Source organism: Danio rerio, chromosome 15 (assembly GCF_052040795.2).
Source record: "Danio rerio strain M-AB ecotype USA chromosome 15, GRCz13ab, whole genome shotgun sequence".
Lineage (NCBI taxonomy): Eukaryota > Metazoa > Chordata > Actinopteri > Cypriniformes > Danionidae > Danio > Danio rerio.
The window spans coordinates 15,281,029-15,305,036 of record NC_141035.1 but is presented as its reverse complement, the minus strand read 5'-3'; the positions used below and the strand labels follow the sequence as shown (position 1 = coordinate 15,305,036).

At 34.5% G+C, this 24,008-nt stretch overlaps 1 protein-coding gene across 1 annotated transcript in view; it reads right to left on the bottom strand.

Annotated features, from left to right (window-relative positions):
* LOC147833615 (uncharacterized) overlaps positions 1–19,329 on the bottom strand; it is a 103,483-nt gene extending 84,154 nt beyond the window's left edge. Inside the window, exons 1-2 of the mRNA XM_087283761.1 lie at positions 19,217–19,329; positions 19,050–19,123 (exon numbers count right to left, since the gene is read on the bottom strand). Of these exons, the coding sequence (XP_087139887.1) occupies positions 19,050–19,123; positions 19,217–19,219 (77 nt within the window). The 5' untranslated portion in view covers positions 19,220–19,329. The remainder of the gene's footprint in view (positions 1–19,049; positions 19,124–19,216) is intronic.
* Positions 19,330–24,008: the final 4,679 nt, after the last annotated feature.

Genomic DNA, 24,008 nt, shown 5'->3' with positions numbered 1-24,008 from the left:
TTAGACTCTCTTCCTCCATCTTGCAAACTCTCTGCACTTGATACGAACAGTGCCACTGATACACTCTGCTCCACACTAGCATCATGTCTAGAACGGTTATGTCCTCTTGCATCCAGGCCAGCCCGTGCCAGTCCTCCTGCACCCTGGCTCTCGAATGCTCTCCGTGAGCATCGCTCAAAACTTCGGGCTGCAGAGAGAATTTGGCGGAAAACTAAAAATCCTGCACAGCTCTTAACATACCAAACTCTTCTGTCTTCTTTCTCGGCTGAAGTTACTCCTGCAAAGCAGACATATTTCCGTCAGAAAATCAACAATGCCACTAATCCTCGCCTACTTTTTAAAACATTTTCCTCCCTCCTCTATCCTCCTCCTCCACACTTACTACTGATGACTTTGCTACATTCTTTTGCACCAAAACTGCAAAAATCAGTGCTTAATTTGCTGCACCTACAACAAACACGCAAGTTACACCACCAACACCACACACACTCACCTCTTTTTCTCAGCTCTCTGAGTCTGAGGTGTCCAAACTCGTGCTATCTAGCCCTGCAACCACCTGTCCCTCTCATCTCTTGCAAGCCATCTCTCCTGCAGTCATACCAACACTGACTCACATAATTAACACATCTCTTGACTCTGGTTTATTCCCCACTTCATTTAAGCAGGCTAGGGTAACCCCACTGCTAAAGAAACACAACCTGGACCATACACTACTTGAAAACTACAGACCAGTATCCCTGCTTCCATTCATGGCCAAGATTCTGGAGAAAGTAGTGTTCAATCAAGTCCTGGACTTTCTTACTCAAAACAATCTCATGGACAACAAGCAATCCGGCTTTAAGAAAGGCCACTCAACTGAGACTGCCCTGCTCTAGGTCGTGGAGGATCTCAGACTGGCTAAAGCAAACTCAAAATCATCAGTCCTCATCTTGCTGGACTTGTCAGCTGCTTTTGACACTGTCAACCACCAGATCCTGCTATCTACGCTCGAGTCACTGGGCGTTGCGGGCACTGTTATACAATGGTTCAGATCTTACCTCTCTGACAGGTCATTCAGGGTGTCTTGGAGGGTAGAGGTGTCCAACCTACAGCATCTAAACACTGGGGTACCACAAGGCTCTGTTCTTGGACCACTTCTCTTCTCCATCTACACGTCATCTCTAGGACAAGTCATCCAGAGACATGGATTCTCCTTCCACTGCTATGCTGATGATAACCAGCTACACCTCTCCTTTCATCCTGATGATCCCTCGGTTCCAGCTCACATCTCAGCCTGCCTGTTGGACATTTCACACTGGATGAAAGATCATCATCTTCAGCTGAACCTCGCAAAAATAGAAATGCTTGTAGTTTCTGCCAACCCGACTCTACACCATAACTTTTCAATCCAGATGGATGGGGCAACCATTACTGCATCCAAAATGGTGAAAAGCCTTGGAGTAACGATTGATGACCAACTAAACTTCTCTGACCACATTTCTAGAACTGCTCGATCGTGCAGATTCGCACTCTATAACATCAGAAAGATCCGACCCTTCTTATCTGAACATGCAGCTCAACTCCTTGTTCAAGCTCTTGTTCTCTCCAAACTGGATTACTGCAACTCTCTACTAGCTGGGCTTCCAGCTAACTCTATCAAGCCTCTTCAGCTGCTCCAGAACGCAGCAGCACGAGTGGTCTTCAATGAACCTAAATGAGCACATGTAACTCCGCTGCTAGTCTGTTTGCACTGGCTGCCAGTTGCTGCTCGCATCAAAATCAAAGCTCTGATGTTTGCCTACAAAGTGACTTCTGGCCTTGCTTCTTCTTATCTGCTCTCACTTCTGCAGATCTATGTGCCCTCCAGAAACTTGCGTTCTGTGAATGAACGTCGTCTCGTGGTTCCATCCCAAAGAGGGAAGAAATCACTTTCGCGAACGCTTACATTCAATCTGCCCAGTTGGTGGAATGAACTCCCTAACTGCATCAGAACGACAGAGTCACTCGCTATTTTCAAGAAACGCCTTAAAACTCAACTATTTAGTCTCCACTTCACTTCCTAATCTGCAATTGCCTCTCTGGATATCACACTAACTGTACCCGAAAAAAAAAAAAGTACTAATACTTTCCTTCTTAGACTTTACAGACCTGAAACTTGCCTATAGCACTTATTCATTGTTGCTTTTATAGTTGTGTAAGTTGCTTCCTTGTCCTCATTTGTAAGTCGCTTTGGATAAAAGCGTCTGCTAAATGACTAAATGTAAATGAAATGTAAAAAAATCGATGTTCACACAGGCGAGGACGTTGCGGGAAATTTTCCGGAAAAGAGCATTTACACATCCATTCCAAAATACCGGTAAATTCTGACAGCATTCACCACAAATTAGCTTTAAACGGCTGCGCTTGTATTTGTAAACATTTGACTAAATTACAAACTCAGCTGATGATCAATATTGTGAACAACTTTCGCAGGATCACTATCGCATGTCGAGATGTTCATAATATGTGCCTGTGCAGGCGCTCACAGGGTATTTCACAGGCACATGCAAAGCTTGAAGGTAAACAAACAACGGCTTATCATAAGCATCTCATCGATGATTATTTACACAGTTGGCATTAAGAAGAACATATAAACATGATCTGACTAACTTCTAGCAGCTAAATGTGTCTGGAAAAATATTCAAAGGCTTTTATTCTCATAAACCGCGCGGACGTAAATGCGTCTGACTGATGTGATTGGCTAAAGCAGATGTCTCAAGTCAGCACGTTCTAGACGTGCACGCGCTTATTACAGCAATCTTCCTTCTGCATTCACACAGCGCAATAGCCTGAACAAATTTACACGTATTTTCAAAAAGGACCTGTTCACAGATACAACCTTTCCGGAAAATTGCCGGTAATTTTCCGGAAAGGTCTGTATGTGTGAAAGGGGCTTTAGACTGAATCAAAGAAAAACTGAATTAAGATTGTGTGGAAGTCAAATCGAGATCGATTGTGATTTTCTATTTGTCAAGCAGCCCTAACCTGAAGGATGTCAAAAATGGTGTATACAGGGGTGAGCCCTTTAAATAGTAAGAAATAGATTTCTCTGATCAGTATCTTAAATAATAGATGTATTATTATTTTAAATATTAATAAATATACATTATAATCAGTCTAAAACCTGCAGACTTCGAGCACCGAGAGACACCAATAAGTGTGTTCACAGCACAATTATTATAATAAACTTTATTTTATTCAACTTATTATGCTTACACAAAGTTAAACAGTTAAATAATAAGTGCAGTCTTTCATGGTCATGCATTTATTATTTATTGATCTGCTACACATTAATGCAAACTAGGGCTGCACGATTCTGGCAAAAATGTGAATCACATTTTATTTTTTCTTAAAATCAAAATTATGATTCTATCTCACGATTCTGTAAATGTAAAATAAAGGGTATTATGATTAGCCTATTATTATTATTATTATTAATTCTCAAACACCACAGAGGATTCATTGACGTCATTTTAGCATTTACCCACTGATGTCAATGTATAATTAGCCCCCTGGTTTACACAAGTCTCGTGAAGGTTGAAATTAAATTACATTAACATTTTTATAATTAATGTTCGTGAACAAGTGTCATTCTAATAATTTTTTTTCCTACATTGTGAATTTATGAGGGTTGACTGAAACCCAGCGTCCATCAAAGTAAAAACATGAGCCATCACAGATTGACTTCTGTCGTATCTTATCAAGATGTTGAATTTTTCAATCGAATGACAAAAACTGTGTGCTACAACGAGTGTAAAAAAAAAAGAATATTGCAGAGCTTTTACTGTGATGGTTAGAGGCTAGAGTGATTAATTTCTAACTCCGCTACGCTCCGCATATGCAGCAGTTAATTCTCTTCTGGAGTGAAATGCAAATGAACATCTCAAAAGTGCACGACTCATAAAGAAAAAAAAAAAGCTCACCAGTCTATTAGCGTTCAGAATCCAAGAATGAGGTCAAACAATAAAATGAACTCAACAGGGACTTCAGGTCTGCCTGAGTGAAGCCTCCCTGAAATATAAACAGAGGTTGTGCAGCATATTCAGATGATAACTCCCACCGCCTGTGATGTGTTGCGCTCCAGGACACGTGTGAAACATGGAAATTAGAGGTGGGATTGAGGGTTTTCTGTCTTAAGCTCTACCTTATTTTACGTCCAGCTTTCAGAGATAACACCACAGAGGATTCATTGACGTCATCTTAGCATATCCCATCACAAAGGGAATGGATAGTTGAGCATAATGGATATCATTTTTTTGGCAGAAGGTTAAAGGCTGTAAATTCATATTTCAGTGGCAAATTCACAGCCATGCCTTTGGCCAATAGACTTCAATTAAGGTTACTCCAGGGTTATGGTGCCATGATTAAGTGCACTTTTAAGGAGGCTTTGTTTACGGCTTTTGTTTTAATGAAATCCCCAAGGTGCTTGTTTTAAAGATTAGATTTTTCTTCACACAGTCATTCTGTTTGATCTGCCTGAAGATTGAAGGCTGTGCAGTGATGCATAGCATCACTTTGAACATCGCTGTTGAGTCAACTTCTGCATGTTATGTCTCTAGTGTGTATATTGTGTCATTTTGTTTGTCCCATTTGTCAAAATGATGTGTGCTTAATTGCATTAAATGTTCGCTTGTAGTGTACTGTAATGATTAAAATGACATATAAAGCTAATAGTTTCAAAAATGAGAATGATGAATATTCAATCTTCAAAGCACTTACAGAGTCAATGAAACAAATACAAGCATGACAAAAAAAAAAAAAAAAAAAAACATTTGCTTACTGCATGCTGTGGTATTGCATAAAGCTTGCTGTTACAGTTAAATAATGTGGCATATAATGTTAAGTTTGCTCCCATATTTTACACAGCCTTCATACAAAATGGTTAGCAAATGAACAGTGATTTTATTGATTCTCTGGTGAACCATCCCTTAAATTATGGTTTCAAAAATAAAACATATACTGTAAAAAGTGATTATTTACTTTTAATAAATAACTTAAATAACTTTTGAAAGTTTTAAAGATAAAATATGAGTAACTTCTTTGTTTTAAAAGTGACAAGTTGATTAAGTTAAAAAAGTGAGTAAAGCCAACTTGGAACAATTAAGTTGACTTAATTTTTATAATTATGCCAATAGTTAATTTACTTGGCCACACTTTAAGGTTTTATTAGCTTATGAATTTACAAATGAACTAATTATAAACATTAATTATCATAGTTTAGCGTTTAATAATGCACTATTAAAATCCAAATTAATGCTTGTAAACATTAACACCCTGAGTTAACATGAATAAACAATGAGCAACTGTATTTTCATTAACTAATGTTAACCAAGAGGAACAAATAATAACTACTATAAATGAATTGTTCGTATTAGTAACAGGCTTGCAGATCACTGGTATGCACTATCACCTGGACTACAACTATGTCACCTTATGAACTAGATATCCCATCATGCACCTCACACACACACCTATTCCGGTTCACTAATGATTACACATTCAGCAGGGAGCTGATCAAAGACATACACTGCTCACATTCCCACACAGTTTGCCGAGTCTTGTTTATCCATAAACATTACAAAGTGTTTTATCCCATCTGTCTAGCTGTGTATTTAGACCCGTTGCATTGCTTATTGCTCTTATTGATTCTTTGCTGCCGGTCCTGAACTTTTGCCCACACAAACTTTTATTTTTGACCATGGTTTTTAGATTACCCTTATGCACCTGTTTGCATCGCTGCCTGCATGACTTCTCTGTAATAAACTGCATGTGGATATACATGTCTTTTGTCCAGTGTCCGCTTCCAAAACAATTAATGTAAAGTGTTACCATTTACTTAATAATTTTAATGCAACAAGCTTCCTCACTTTTTAAAGTCACTAATTCTAAAAAAAGAAAATGAAAATATAAGAAAATAATCCCATACTTATGGTTTGGCAACAAGACTATTGAATTAAGTAAATAAACATAGTTTGCTACCGCATTTGCACTCATCTTCTCCTTATGCTTTGTAAAATGGTAAAATGCCTTGACATATAATTATTTGTAGTATAAAAGTTGTAGTCTTACTGATAATAACAACTTGAACAACATGTACAGTACTGTAGAACTAAACAGCTTTTTCTATTAGACTGATTTGATTGAAGTTTCAACACTTTAATGATATTTCTCAAATGCACGGTTTTAGTCTTTACTTGCAATTAGCATAAAATTAGAGCACACCTTTACTTAAAAGCAACAGCTTAGTAACTAATTAGCAAATTACTGCAAGATCCTTTTAAACCCTGGAACGAAAGCAAACTTCCCCTCTAGACTCAAATGCAGGATACAATTATGTAGGTATGTATTATTTATCACGCATTCTTATGAATTGTGACTATCATACACATATATTGTACTAATGCCTTTATTTTTATATTAGATTATCTTTTATGCCTAACCTTGAGTTGTTCCAAGTACACTGTGAAAGCAAGCCGTTAATAGCATCGGCTAAATGCCAGCTTGTTAGTAATTTTAATTTTAAGATATTTTAAAACAAAGGATTGATTGATTGATTGATTGATTGATTGATTGATTGATTGATTGATTGATTGATTGATTGATTGATTGATTCTAAACAATAAGGACTGTCAAATTTCTTATATTGGTGGGGAGTCTGGGGATGTCTTTATGAGAGTTTAAATCAGAGGTGACTAACGCTGTTCCTGGAGATCTACCTACCCGCAGATTTCATTGGCAACCCATATCGAACACACCTGCCTGTAATTATCAAGTGCTGTCCATGTCCTAATAAAGTTGAACTCTGCAGGAAGGTAGATCTCCAGGAACAGGGTTGATCATCTTTGGATTAGATAATATTTGCCTCTCCAAGGATGCATATTAATTACAAGCAGAGCTGATTTGTTTACAGCTGTAACTAAGAAGATGCCATTATTTTTTAATGATATATATATATATATATATATATATATATATATATATATATATATATATATATATATATATATATATATATATATATATATATATATGCGCCACCTACTGGCAGAGAGTGAATCTGCTTTTTCACATGGTCTGCCTAACGTTTGTGTCGTACATGAACTTTATGCAATTATGCTTCATAAAACATGTCAGATCATAATATTTCTACTTTATATATTGCAATTGTTCTATCTAATTTAAATCACTACATGCCAAAGATAAAGAATGCAGCACCTTTGTACAGATGAACGTGCAGTGGCTGCCATGCAGAAAATACAACATGTGAAAAGCAAAAAAAATTATTGTTCTATATTCATTTTATTATTATCTTTAACCTTTTTTATATAGATTTAAAAATCATGCAAAATTACCTATTTACTAGTGAAAACGAGCAGCCGGAATTGGCCATGATAAATCAAGATCGGTGCATCATTAAATATGTTGCTGAGAATTGTAAAATTTATTTCATAGTTTCAAAGTAAGGCTGGGTGATATTGAAAAAAAAAATCACAATATCAAGTTTCATATCATTCTGTATCGATAATTATTGAATATTTTAACAATAAATTTAGGAATATTAGGAGTTTTTTTTTCTTAACTTTATTTTAATTTACCAACACTAACAAGGCAAATTGTTTTAATTGTCAAAAACAAAATTATTTAAACAAAATATCTAATCTCTTAATAATAAAATAAAGTGTTAAAGCGACTCTTAAACTTTATAAAAATGTTAAAGTGTAAACGCTGAACAATAACAGCAAATTTTAGGGTGTAAATAATAATGATAGTAAACCTCAAACTCTGTAAACAACAAATTATGATAATCAAATCTGAGCTTTCAATTAAAGGAACGAACCATCATTGTTTAAATGCAAATGCAAATTACAATTGTGAAGATGGATGACTACATAAGTACTAAAAACTCTTTCAGATGGGGTGCTAGTGGCTGGGATGCACAAAAATAGAAACCAAAAATCCTTATATCCTTTTTTTTTTTTTTTTATTTAAAATCGCTTCACTGCTGCTAGCCACAGCACTCATTTTTATGTCTGTTGCTATTTTAAACTAAAGTGGCGATGACACTATGGCACGGGATGATAACTGGGTTCAAGGTTTACAGCAGCTTTTAAAAGTCAAAAAAAAAAAAATGCTATGGTATATAGCGTTCCTTCCAGTATGTAGTTTTTTTTTTTTTTTTTTTTTTTTTTTATGTGTGTGTTTTTATGTGTTGTAAAGAAATCTGTGTTGTGTAAACAAATGAAAGTGGCAGAAAAAAAGTGTTGTTCTTTTACTAAGTGTTTTATTTATTTTTTTTCTTTTACCCAGGCATTTAAAAAAAAAAAAAAAATTATTTTCAAACAGTAATCACAATACCATGATATAGTGATATTTTTTTCCAAGGTTATCATAAAGTCACAAACTTATACAGGACCATGCCTAATGACGCAATCCAAAACTCGCATGTGAAAAAGGCGAATACGTTGTTTCATTCTCCATTTTCAATGCAATTTGCGTTTGTGCTCCCCTGTCGTCTGACTGTAACTATGCAACCGTCAACTGTTTCCTCAGAGAACGACAAACCGATAAACTATTGCTGCATCTCTGATACAAGTTTATAGAGAAAAAAGCTTTTTAAAAGCTGTTTTTAGCTCATTTTAGCTCATGCTTTTAACCAGTTGCATTTACCATTCTCACTTACAGTAAAGTCACTTACACCATTTACTTATTTTCTTTTATCCACAACTACACTCAAACTATCACAGAATATAAAGTACAATATGTCTAATATCAATCAATCAATCAACACTGACCCAAATCCAATAAATAAAAAAAAATATATAATAATATTTGCATGCTTATTGGTTACAAAAATAAAAACAACTAATTAAAATAATTATATAATATTGGAATGTACACTTCACTTAATAATGCCATATTGCAGCCTTGACAGTGGATTAAAAGTTATATTATCCAAATAACAATACTGTTTCTTACACCAACTGACCATTTCTTTATTTAAGACCACAATGTGAAATGTTGATGGTCTCAGGAACTGAAAAACTGGCTGTCCTCAATATCAGTGCACTCACACACCACCTCTAAAAAAATATATAACTGAATAAAAAATAAATAAATAAAATTCTAATCATTATTATGCAACTATCATGCACAGGTAGTCCTGCTGTGTGTGTCAGTGTGTATGGTAGCTGTCAGCGGAACCCAGAGTCAAGTGAGCATGCTAGCGTGATGAGAGGGCTCTTTCAAGCAGAAAATTGATAGAAGGAGAGATATGCATCTCGAAAGGAGATTGAAAACTCGCTCAGACCCATCCTGAGCTAGAACATCTGTTTTACATACGCAACAATGACATTTCCAAGAAGATGTGATGGCTGTTAAATAAAAGTAAATTAACAATGACATACAAAACTGCAGGCGAGGTCAAAGAAAACGAACAGATATGAGGACAAACTGCTGAGAAGCACTGGACTGTTGAGCTTTTGTATAATAACATTGGAAGCTTACACATATCCAAATGACATGCTCATAGAGATACAAATGAAAATAGTCTAATTTCCTGTCTTTTTTTTCTGAAGAAAGACTTTGAGAAAGACTGTTTTATTTTGGTTAGAATTAAAGCAGTTTTTTTTTAATTTTGTAAAAAACATTTTAAAGGGCACATAGGTTACCCCTTTTTTCATATTTATTAAAGTCTTTCGTGTCCCCAGAATGTGTCTGTAAAGTTTCAGCTCAAAACACCCATCAGAGTATTTATTATAGCTGTTTGAAATGTCTGTATTATAGCTGGGAAAAGGTTGTTGTTTTTTTTTGTTTTGTTTTTTGCACTGGGCCTTTAAGGCGAGTCATCCCCGCCCACTGTTCCCACGTGCCTATCAGCAACATGCCTCAATCGCCGCCCACGGCTGCCTCAGGAAGCAGATCATTTGCTTCCGTCCACATTGTTGGTTCTTCACATTGTCAAATCCATAGTGCTCTTTTATTAGGCTACTATAAAATGTCATGTTGGTTTTGACATCGACACTTAACATGCATGTACATTTTAAGCCATCTATAAGCTGAGATTCCATGTAACTGTACAAGATAAAAAGGCACATCCAGCATCTTATCTGACACAGCAACAAAGCGCTAGCCTGCCTCTGCTTGCAAACAACACCGTTATGCAATGCACTGCCACTTACAACTTGACAGTTTAACTGATTCTAATGGAACAGTCTAGTTTGTCGTATCATTCCCAGCAACCAGACATTTGGTCTCAGACGTCCGTGACCCTTTCTCAACATCATAATCCTCCAATGAGCCCCTTGTCGAAATCCAGCCGGTCAGACCCGAAAATTATTCCATCTAAAAAAAGTACACCTCTCACCTCATTTATTATGTGAGTAAATGTAGTTACGGTAATAACAGTTTTGGAGCCTGCAGTTTTGAACTTAGCGCTGACAGCCAGATAATTGAATAGAGCTTGAAATGTGGTACTTCAGATGTAATTACGGAGCCGGTTTCTCTCTTCCTCGCTCACCACGACACTCTAGGCTATGACAGCAAACCCATTAATGGCTTGAAAGAATTGCAAACGCCATTACTCCTGTTGCAGTGTTTCAAACCAGCTCGACAGAAGCTGAATAGGCGCTGTTTGCTCTTCTTTGATAAACTGGAGCGTTTCGGAAAGTTAGTGAGTTCTTGCAAACGAGTCCACGCTCCATTTTACAGCGACTGTGAATTAAGTCTAAGGGGAATGGAGTGAATAAGGGGGGAAAAGCCATCATTTTTAGTTTCGTTAACCACTGGCTTACAAATGCGGTAACATCAAAATGTCATTAGTTCTGTGTAGTATATTCAGGGTTCCGACTCTGTGCCAAATATCAAACACGCTGACTTATTCCTGTCTTTCCCTGACTAAAAAGCTGAATTTCCATGACCTATAATGAATGAACAAAACCAGTCCACTATTGGGCTTTGCATAATAATGTTCAAACGGTTTTAGCTTGAATATCATTTTGCTGGACTTTAATAGCCACTAGGAGAGCAACAATACATCATTTGCAGTACTTAATGTCTGTTTGAATGTGAAGTGCTCCCTCTCCCATATTTAATAGTGTGAAAGTAGTTTTAAAAACTTTACATTTAACTTTTCGGTACTCTGCTTTAAACACCCATTCTTTAAAAGCAGCCATTCTGAAGCTTCAAAAATTTATATTATCCAGACATGTTAACCTTAATTTACAAATGTAGTCTGGTGACTGCATTCGACATGAGTGATTGGCAGTTGATGAGTAGGGGTCCGTTCTTCGTACCTCGCTTAAATGATCTAAAATGGTTTGGCAAATCCTGGATCTTTTAATCTTAATAACTGATCTCTGCTTAATTTGGTTCTTCAAACAAGTTCACGAATCAGATTAAAATGTCTGGATGAACTGATCTTGTGGAGAACAGATCTATCGAGCCACAAAATCATGATCAGCAATGCAACAATTGGCTGACGCCACAGCAGCGTAAAGACATCATTTAATTTATAATCAATTATCAATGTAAGCAAAATTACATACAATTCAAAATAAACAGTTTGTTAAATATAGTAAGCAATAACTTTTCACATTTGTTGTGGCCTGCAGGTTTTACGCTTTCATGTGCAAAGAATATTTAGCAATTTATTTAGTTTAACATTTAGAGCAGATTTTCTTTATTATGGTAGCCTAGGCCTATTAAAGTTTCATAATCGATTTAAGGAATAACAGGCTGTTTAAATTAATTTTGCATTGAAAATGCATTTTAAAACCAGTAAATGTGTCTGTGTTATGTATTTATGTTGTTTGTGCTCTCAGAAAACCCGCGCAGTACAGCACATACGGTAAGCAAGGGATCCCTTCAGATTCATTAACACGCACAAATGCGTTCATCAAATTTGCTTAAACTAAACATTCTAAACTATGGCTGTATTTTACAAGAAAGGATTCTGACACAGCAACATAAAGCAGACGCTTTACAAAAGGGGGAAACACGTCAAACTTATGAAATGTGATCATGGAAGCAGCTTAGAGGCAGAGAATAGGGCTGTCTTTGACAGCTTGCGACTTCATCTAACACTTTCACTAAGTACATTTACATGGACACCAATACACTGCTTTTATGATTAAGATAGTACTGATTAAGGTTGACCATGCAAACAGCGATTTTTGAATACCTTAAAGGATCACGCGAGTCCAGAAATGCGGAGGTTTTTCTTTCCGTTCGCTAAGCGGTATCAAATTCCATTAAAACATCCTAAATGAAAATATGCTGAATGAGAGTAAACTGCTGAACGGCAGTTAAAGTCTAAAGATTAAAAATGAAACACTCGAAATTGCATGAAACTCTGGAGGAAATCCAGCCTGGTGATGCGACATTGTTTTGCAACATACTGAAACTTTCCTTTTAAAAGCACGTCCTTGGTCTTATCTAAATTTCTTTGCACGTTAAACACATTTAGAACCGGCACAAGCTGAACTGGCTCTCTAGGCAAATAGCAATCATGCCTCCCTTAACCTGAAAGTGACCAGTTCGCAGATGGATGTATAGGACTGTGAGGGATGTGGGTGGGTGTAACAGATGAAAGTGAGGACAGGAGGGTTCGCTTACTATTCTGCTGCCCAAGGCAGCTGCCTAAGCTGCCTCTATGCACTCGTCGTCCCTGAAAACACGTCAGCTACAACAGGAAATAAAAAAAAAAACTGCATTATTTGCGTTATTATTTTTTACCCTTTAAATATTTCAAATTAATCACGTGCGTTAACTCGCTAATTTTGACAGCCCTCATTTTTACATTCAACCAGAAGACGACGCGGCATATTCAATATTAGTAAATATTATTAGTAAATATTACTCCAAAAAATTAAACTGAATGAAATTACTTAAAGACTTGCAGGCACACACAGAGCAGAAAGCAGCGAGCCGTCCTCACATCAGCTGCATCTGCAGCACACAATTGATTTACGGCTGTTGCACAGATCCTTGTGTTTCTATTTACCCATCTATATACAGTATGTAAAAACAACAACACTTATCTTGTATACTTTTTTTTTTTGTGGATTTATATCTTTAAGCTGTTTTGAGGACACAATTTCCACAGATATAGGAATACAATTTCTTTTTTTTTTTCTTCACATACAATATCCTTTAACAATACTGTGAAGATGCATTGCTTGCATATGGTTAATGCATCTGGTTCCATTTTTTTGTGATGTACTGTTGGCATGCTGTTAATATTATACATTGCTTGCTTTATGTTGATGCATTTATGTGGGCACTTAAAATTTACTTCAAATGTACACAAAATAATGCAGCAAATTTTAAGAAAAGCCATAGTAAAATCTGTCAAAAAAGTCCATTAAAGTCCTGAAAAATCCTGACATAAATAAAACAATAGACAAAAAAAATTAGTCAAAAAAAAAAAAATCTTAGTGATTTTAATGGTAAGAACTGTGGCTACAGATAAATTTTCTGTACTATCCGTATTGTATATTTGATTAGCAATAAATTATCTTAATATAAATAGTAACTAACTTTCTCAGAATTTCCTGCATACCTGACCTTTATTTGGATTTTTTTGCTAAATTCTTTGCTGATATTACTTTAGGCTTGGACACACCGGGACACTTTTTGCTCACGCTTATCATTAGTGTTTTTCGAGACGTTTGCATTCATTATTATTGGCATGAAGCAAAGTGAACCTGCAAAATCACTCTGTGACTCTGTGTTAGATGGTGCTGAATGAACTTGCAAGTCAGAAAAAAAAAAAACATGAAACGAAACTCACCATCAAATCCTATTTTCTATTCTCCATTTCTACTGACATTATTGTAGTGGCTGTTGCGTTTATATTACAGCTCTTTCTATTTAGACAGCAATGAAAAAAGCAGCTCCACCTTTTGCATCGTCTTCTTCACTGAATGAAAGTGAAACTGGGATTACCTCCCTCTTTTGCACTTGACCGCCTCCAAGTGGTGTTTATTGTAAATTTAGCAGCAAAAAGCAAAAAAAAAAAATATGAGGGTGGCAATGGCTGCGTCTGAAACCACATACTTCCATACTATATAGTACACAATAATCAGTATGCAACCCGAGTAGTATGTCCGAATTCATATTCGAAAATCAGTGCGAGAAGTACCCGGATGACTTACTACTTCCGGCAAGATTCTAGAGTACGCATCCCATCCATCCCGGTGTGAACAGGCCATTATGGTTGAATTTAGTTTTTATGTTGCATTTTATGCTGATATACACTTACAAGGCCAATTTATAAGGCAATTTATAAGTCTTAATGCTTATTTGCATAGATTCAACAAGGTACTGGATTTGTCTCAGAGATTTTGGTCTATATTGACATGATAGCATCACGCAGTTGCTGCAGATTTGTGGGCTGCACATCCATGATGCGATTTCCATTTCCCCACATTCCACAGGTGCTCTATTGGATTGAGATGTGGTGACTGTAGAGGCCATCAAGTTTACGAAACTATAGTCTGAGATTGTAGACGTTTAGAAATATGTTTGTGCTGTATGTACCTACACACCCCTGCGTTTGAAGCAGGTCACCACCCAGAGCGACAGGCAGCTACAAAGTCACTACTAGTCTGAATGAGGCAATATTCAGCAATAATACACGATGCTCAGTTGGTACAAAGTGTGCCAAGAAAATATCACCACCTCCAGCCTGAACCGTTAATACAAGACCATATTTTGACCCTATTATCCAAATGTTTTAGCAGAAATCGAGACTCAGACCAGTCAACATTTTTTCCAATCTTCTATTGTCCAATTTTGGTGAGCCTGTGCAAACTGTAGATTCAGTTTCCTGTTCTAAGCTGACAGGAGTGGCACCAGGTGTGGTCTTTAGATGCTGTAGCCCATCCGCCTCAAGGTTCGACAAGTTGTGCATTCAAAGACACTCTTCTGCATACCTCAGTTGTAACGAGTGGTTATTTAAGTCACTGTTGCCTTTCTATTAGCTCAAATCAGTCTGGCCATTCTACTCTGACTTCTGGCATCAACAAGGCATTTGCACCCACAGAACTGCTGCTCACAAGATATTTTCTCTTTTTCAGGACAATTCTTCGTAAATCCTAAAGATGGCTGTGCTTGAAAATCCCAGTAGATCAGCAGTTTTCTGAAATATTCAGATCAGCCAATCTGGCACCAACAATCCATGCCACCTTTAAAGTCACTTAAATCATCTTTCTTCCCCATTCTGATGCTCGGTTTGAACTGCAGCAGATAGTCCTGAGTTGCTGCCATGTGATTGGCTAATCAGAAAATTGCGTTAAAAGCAGTTGAACAGGTGTACCTAATAAAGTGGCTGGTGAGTGTGTAGTGTTTATTGCATTAGTTTATTGCAGTGTGTGCTACCATAACGGTGTTTAGTAATTGTTTAAATAAGTTAGAGCTGCACAATTAATCGTTAAAACATTGCGATCTCAATTCGACCCCCAAGACGAACTTAATCCAGCATTTCTACAATATTGTCAATCATATTTTCAAGTTCATGAGAAAAGCAATGGTGGCCGCACCGAGTCTTCTGTATACGCGAAAGTCATGTCAGTAACAGATTTTAAGCAGAAAATTGGAGATTGTAAGCATATGTCTCAAACAGAATAATTCAACATCAGAATTATCATCAGCATTAATGACCAGGACAAATCTAAAGTCTGTTCAAGTCCACCTTTCCAAGTCTATACAAAATGTAGTATTTTAACCAACAGTACAGCTACACAAAACCTATTGCTGTTTTACCACATGTTTGAGAAAAACAATAATAATTGCTCACTCATATTAACCTTTATTTTACATCTACAGAATTGTGAGAAAATTGTGATCTTTGTATTAGGCAAAAATAAAAAATAAATAACACTATTCTCAATTTTGCACTAAGCACCTTCTATATTTTAGCATGTTTCTTTTCTTGTGGGGAAAGTTTTGCATTGAGAACTGGTTCGTCATATGACTTTCTCATCCACACATGCATATAGTTGTGGAAATATGGTTCTTTACTGTTAATATTTGAAAATTTCTTCTACGTTTCTTGCATATTTTTATTTTTAAAATTCCAGTAGCGTTTTCTTTAATTTTTTTTTTTTTCACGAATTTTCTTTCTTTTATTTACCTTTTAATATTCCATGATAATCCACAAATGCCTTCACCTGTATACCCTGTATATTGCTGTGAAACCACATGACAAATGCTTTGAGAAAGAGGAGGAGGGAAGTTTTGGCACATTTCTGCTACCATAAAACTCTTAGAAAGGCAAGGGCTGATGGAGTGTGAAAATATATAATGCTCAGCGAATGTTTAGAGGTTCTTCTCCTCAGGGAGAGCAATTAATAACAGTAGTCTGATGCCTCGCTGTTAATCCTGTCAAGTGGCCCGAAAGGGGATGGAAAGATGCCCTGGTGATGAGAGATTGACGCTGGTTATGATGGTATTAGAGTGAACACACATATGCTAATTGCTCTCTGTATTTTATTTTTTTTTTTCTGTGCCTATAAGGATATCTCGCACTGAAATGGATATTAAAGCTGTGGGAAGAAAGGATTTGTTGTTGTATTTTAAATGTAGATTTATGTGCCTGTGATGAACTTTTTACCAAGTAAAACTTCTCGCATGTGTAAAGGCATTCTGAAAGTACATCAATTAAATTAGTGTTTTCAAATGTGTTTCAAGATCTTTTGTTGAACTGGGTTTCATATTATAATGATTGCCATGTCAGCAACAAATGACATTTTCATGGCAAAAATGATTCATTTAAAAACAATAATAACAGATCAATCTGATTAGATTTTATTGTTAATATGCGATACAAATTCGAAAACCTGTCCTGGAAAAACTTAACTGACTATCTCTTTAACATTTTTAACTTTTTCTTTGTAAATGCAGGCTATTCATTTTTTATTTATTTTTTTGTTTGTTTTTTTTTTTTTGTCAAATTCGTATTCAAATTCAAACCCGTAACAGGGAAATATAACAATCATATTTCTTAATTGTAAATGGAACACACAGATGAAAAGAAATAATAGCAATAACAAGAAAATGAACCAAAAAAATGGGTTTGCATGAATGGGTTTGAGCAATTCCATGCAATTGTCAACCTTGCCATAAAAATATTTAGTTTTCACCAAAAAATGGAAACCGTTTCTGGGTTTTTAGGGCTAGCAAGTATTTTACAGTACTTTAGAGATACTCAAAATTGCATCTGTCAATGTTTTTAAACTATTCTATTTGATTTACAAAAGTCACACAAGTGTCAATTTCACATCTGTCTTATCCATAACAGAGAGATGTCACATCCATGACGGCTCTTTATCCTCATAAAAGTGAAAAGACTAAACAAAATAAAACCAATCATTTTTGTTTTGTAGAGCCAACTCTTATCCTTTTGATTATGATTGTTTCTTTTGGGTTTTGCAGTTTAATTCACAGAATTTCTACAAAGTATGTTGTTTACTGTAAACCTGTAGACTTTTTTTTTGCCACATCCATATTATTATTTTACTCATTTCAAATACAAAAAATATTTACAGATTGATATTTTTTCTGCTTCCATAACTCTGATCAGTTGTTCTGGAAAATAAAAACAAATGTTTCAATATAATGTTAACATATACTTTCTAAGCGAATTTATGGTTTGAGTTTTTACTGCAAAATGTCACATCCATAATGCTGGAATTGCTCTTTTAGATGAATTAAATATATTACATAAGAAAAAATAAATAAAAATCAAATCGACAAGGGTTTATGTTTCCCAAAAAAGGTCATCAAAAATTTACACTTTTCTTGCTTTTAGTAAGTTTAAGAGAGGAAACGAGAGTCAAACTCAGCAGGAAAAATGGAGAAAAAACAAAGAAGATTTAAGCCATTTCTGCTTATGAATAAAAAAACATTTGCATTTAGTATATAATAATTAATGTTTTCTTAAGTGAATTTAAGTTCATATAAATACATTAAAAAAAACATTCATTCATTAAAAGACGGAAAGTACAATAAATATCTAGTAAAACAATAAATAAATCGCTTGCTCAAATCATGTATTAAAAGGTAAAACAAATCTGTTTGACATTTTGTTCAACTAATGGAACTTGCAACTGAATGCGTTGCATCAGGTGGAAAGAGTACTGAAATTTATACTCAAGTAAAAATTAGACTACATTGCTAACATAACATTCAATTGCAAGCAGTGTCAAAAAAATGAAAGTAAAATTGCAAAGTACTCTTCTACAAAAAGAAAAATCACAGGACTAACAATGTGCACTTAAAAAGGAGGTATGGAATTTTTTTTTTCTCTAATTTCATGACTAATTTCTGTCTTTTTATATTCCTTTATTTAAACATTTACTGATACCATGAACACATTTTATTTAGGCTTAAAAATTTATCAATTACTATTACATTATTTTTGTTGTTATAATAGGGTAACTGTTGCAAAACTAGCTTACAGCACACAGAAGCTTTCAGACTTGAAACACGTTTAGAACAACAAATACAGTCAGTAATAAAATAAAATAACAACTGACCTTCGTTTACTTTTAGTACATGCATGACAATATAATTTATAGTTTTTTTTCATAAATAAATTGGATTACAGCATTAAATAGCAAAAAAAAATATTCTGAGAATCCAAAAAGGTCCATGCATTGACAAATAATGTTATGACAGCTGTTTTAACAGTGAGATGTGATTATATTGATTCTTGTACCAGTTTTGAAATAGTTTGATAACAAGTAGGAAATGTTTATGGGAAAAGTGACATCACCATATTGAAATGGTCTATACTTCACTTGACAATCCAGCCAGTGCATCCAGCAGCATTTTCATCGGTTAGGCGTCTCTTTTATAAACAAGTGTTATAAACTATAGGGAAATAAATAGGATAATTTCTACATTAAGAGCGTATAGATCGCGATTGCACACTGTCTCTGGGCATTCATTTGCAAACGCCTAAAAGCGGTTGCAATAAAGCGCTCATAATATTAACGTTGGGAGAAAATATTAAAAGTGTGCTAAAATACCTGCAATCCCACGCCGACGTTATTGAGGAGGAAGGCGTGTCAAAGTCACTGCAGGAGACGAGAGAAAGACGTGTCTGTGTGTAGATATAAGGAAAAATTAGTGCTACTGGAGCCACTTTATATATTTCAGCATCGATATCAAAATATATTAATTTTATTAACGTTACCATGTCGTTTATGAGCTTATTCACGGTGTGATTGTTTGTTTGTTTGTTTGTTGTCAGAGCTCTTCAGCCACGTTGCTTTTCCCGGTTCAGGTATCAGGACGTTTAATTAGGCTGGCTTGAGAAACAAGCCAGACTACTGAAATCCTATTTAAACTTATTATTTTTTTTATATATTATTCTTCTTCTTCTGAGACTAAAATTCAAAATCTATCTCCTCCTAGAGCTTTCGAGCTATGACCCCCAAACTCACACCAGACCTCCAAACTATTCTGACTCGGTATGCCATATCTTTTCCGACTGATCCGACTTTCGATTTTCCGAAAAACGTCCCGGGACCGTCGGAAAAATCCCATAGACTTAACATTGGACCAAACTTTGTAACCTCATAACTCAGCATCAGACTGTCACACAGACTTCTAACTGGGCTCATTTAACTCAGACTACCTAACTGCCAATAACTGATGAGGTTTTAACTTTCTGGCCACGCCCTAGCAACCACTTTTGGACCCTAGAAACTGTCCCATAGACTTCCATTCAAAGGACTCTCATTGACTTAACATGGGATCAAACTTTGTGAGCTTATAACTCTGCATCAGACTGTCATACAGACTAATGGCTGAGCTCATTTAACTCAGACTACCAAACTGCCAATCACTGATGAGCTTTTAACTTTCTAGCCACACCCTAACTACCAGAAACTGCACCCTAGCAACTGTCCTATAGACTTTTATTGCAAAAGACTGTCATTGACTTAACAATAGATCTAACTTTGTGACCTCAAAACTATCTATCTATCTATCCTTTTTCAAACTGCTTTTATCTATCTATCTATCTATCTATCTATCTATCTATCTATCTATCTATCTATCTATCTATCTATCTATCTATCTATCTATCTATCTATCAACTGTTTTTATCTATCTATCTATCTATCTATCTATCTATCTATCTATCTATCTATCTATCTATCTATCTATCTATCTATCTATCTATCTATCTATCTATCTATCAACTGTTTTTATCTATCTATCTATCTATCTATCTATCTATCTATCTATCTATCTATCTATCTATCTATCTATCTATCTATCTATCTATCTATCTATCTATCTATCTATCAACTGTTTTTATCTATCTATCTATCTATCTATCTATCTATCTATCTATCTATCTATCTATCTATCTATCTATCTATCTATCTATCTATCTATCTATCTATCTATCTATCTATCTATCTATCTATAAACTGTTTTTATCTATCTATCTATCTATCTATCTATCTATCTATCTATCTATCTATCTATCTATCTATCTATCTATCTATCTATCTATAAACTGTTTTTATCTATCTATCTATCTATCTATCTATCTATCTATCTATCTATCTATCTATCTATCTATCTATCTATCTATCTATCTATCTATCTATCTATCTATCTATCTATAAACTGTTTTTATCTATCTATCTATCTATCTATCTATCTATCTATCTATCTATCTATCTATCTATCTATCTATCTATCTATCTATCTATCTATCTATCTATCTATCTATCTATCTATCTATCTATCTATAAACTGCTTTAATCTATCTATCTATCTATCTATCTATCTATCTATCTATCTATCTATCTATCTATCTATCTATCTATCTATCTATCTATAAACTGCTTTAATCTATCTATCTATCTATCTATCTATCTATCTATCTATCTATCTATCTATCTATCTATCTATCTATCCATCTATCTATCTATCTATCTATCTATCTATCTATCTATCTATCTATCTATCTATCTATCTATCTATAAACTGCTTTAATCTATCTATCTATCTATCTATCTATCTATCTATCTATCTATCTATCTATCTATCTATCTATCTATCTATCTATCTATCTATCTATAAACTGCTTTAATCTATCTATCTCTATCTATCTATCTATCTATCTATCTATCTATCTATCTATCTATCTATCTATCTATCTATCTATCTATCTATCTATCTATCTATGCTAACATGCTAATTCATGCTAGAATCCTGCTAATAACATGCTAATCCATGCTAAAATCATGCTAATAACATGCTAATTCATGTTAGAATCATGCTAGTAACATGCTAATTCATGCTAGAATCATGCTAATAACATGCTAATTCATGCTAGAATCATGCTAATAACATGCTAGTTCATGCTAAAATCATGCTAGTAACATGCTAATTCATACTAATATCATGCTAGTAACATGCTAATTCATACTAGAATCATGCTAGTAACATGCTAATTCATGCTAGAATCATGCTAATAAAAGGCTAGAATCATGCTAATAACATGCTAGTAACATGCTAATTCATACTAAAATCATGCTAATAACATGCTAATTCATGCTAGAATCATGCTAATAACATGCCAGTTCATACTAAAATCATGCTAGTAACATGCTAATTCATGCTAGAACCATGCTTATAACATGCTAATTATGCTTATAACATGCTAATTCATGCTAGAATCATGCTAATAACATGCTAGAATCATGCTAGTAACATGCTAATTTATACTAAAATCATGCTAGTAACCTGCTAATTTATGCTAGAATCATGCTTATAACATGCTAATTCATGCTAGAATCATGCTAGTAAAATGCTAATTAATACTTAAATCATGCTAGTAACATGCTAATTCATTCTAGAATCATGCTAGTAACATGCTAATTCGTGCTAGAATCATGCTTATAACATGCTAATTCATGCTAGAATCATGCTAGTAACATGCTAATTAATACTTAAATCATGCTAGTAACATGCTAATTTATACTAAAATCATGCTAGTAACATGCTAATTCATACTAGAATCATGCTAGTAACATGCTAATTTATTCTAAAATCATGCTAGTAACATGCTAATTCATGCTAGAATCATGCTTATAACATGCTAATTCATGCTAGAATCATGCTAGTAAAATGCTAATTAATACTTAAATCATGCTAGTAACATGCTAATTCATTCTAGAATCATGCTAGTAACATGCTAATTCATGCTAGAATCATGCTTATAACATGCTAATTCATGCTAAAATCATGCTAGTAACATGCTAATTAATACTTAAATCATGCTAATAACATGCTAATTCATGCTAGAATCATGCTAATAACATGCCAGTTCATACTAAAATCATGCTAGTAACATGCTAATTCATGCTAGAACCATGCTTATAACATGCTAATTATGCTTATAACATGCTAATTCATGCTAGAATCATGCTAATAACATGCTAGAATCATGCTAGTAACATGCTAATTTATACTAAAATCATGCTAGTAACGTGCTAATTTATGCTAGAATCATGCTTATAACATGCTAATTCATGCTAGAATCATGCTAGTAAAATGCTAATTAATACTTAAATCATGCTAGTAACATGCTAATTCATTCTAGAATCATGCTAGTAACATGCTAATTCGTGCTAGAATCATGCTTATAACATGCTAATTCATGCTAGAATCATGCTAGTAACATGCTAATTAATACTTAAATCATGCTAGTAACATGCTAATTTATACTAAAATCATGCTAGTAACATGCTAATTCATACTAGAATCATGCTAGTAACATGCTAATTTATTCTAAAATCATGCTAGTAACATGCTAATTCATGCTAGAATCATGCTTATAACATGCTAATTCATGCTAGAATCATGCTAGTAAAATGCTAATTAATACTTAAATCATGCTAGTAACATGCTAATTCATTCTAGAATCATGCTAGTAACATGCTAATTCATGCTAGAATCATGCTTATAACATGCTAATTCATGCTAAAATCATGCTAGTAACATGCTAATTAATACTTAAATCATGCTAGTAACATGCTAATTTATACTAAAATCATGCTAGTAACATGCTAATTCATACTAGAATCATGCTAGTAACATGCTAATTTATTCTAAAATCATGCTAGTAACATGCTAATTCATGCTAGAATCATGCTTATAACATGCTAATTCATGCTAGAATCATGCTAGTAACATGCTAATTAATACTTAAATCATGCTAGTAACATGCTAATTCATTCTAGAATCATGCTAGTAACATGCTAATTCATGCTAGAATCATGCTAGTAACATGCTAATTAATACTCAAATCGTGCTAGTAACATGCTAATTCATATTAAATCATGCTAGCAACATGCTAATTCATACTAGAATCATGCTAGTAACATGCTAATTTATGCTAGAATCATGCTTATATGCTAATTCATGCTAGAATCATGCTAATAACATGCTAGTAACATGCTAATTTATACTAAAATCATGCTAGTAACATGCTAGTTCATACTAGAATCATGCTAGTAACGTGCTAATTCATACTAGAATCATGCTAATTCATGCTAGATTCATGCTAGTAACATGCTAATTAATACTTAAATCATGCTAGTAACATGCTAATTTATTCTAGAATCATGCTAGTAACATGCTAATTCATGCTAGTAACATGCAAATTAATACTTAAATCATGCTAGTAACATGCTAATTCATACTAAAATCATGCTAGTAACATGCTAATTCATACTAGAATCATGCTAGTAACATGTTAATTCATGCTAGAACCAAGCTAATAACATGATAATTCATGCTAGAATCATGCTAATAACATGCTAGTTCATACTAATATCATGCTAGTAACATGCTAATTCATACTAAAATCATGCTAGTAACATGCTAATTCATACTAGAATCATGCTAGTAACATGCTAATTCATGCTAATAACATGATAATTCATGCTAGAATCATGCTA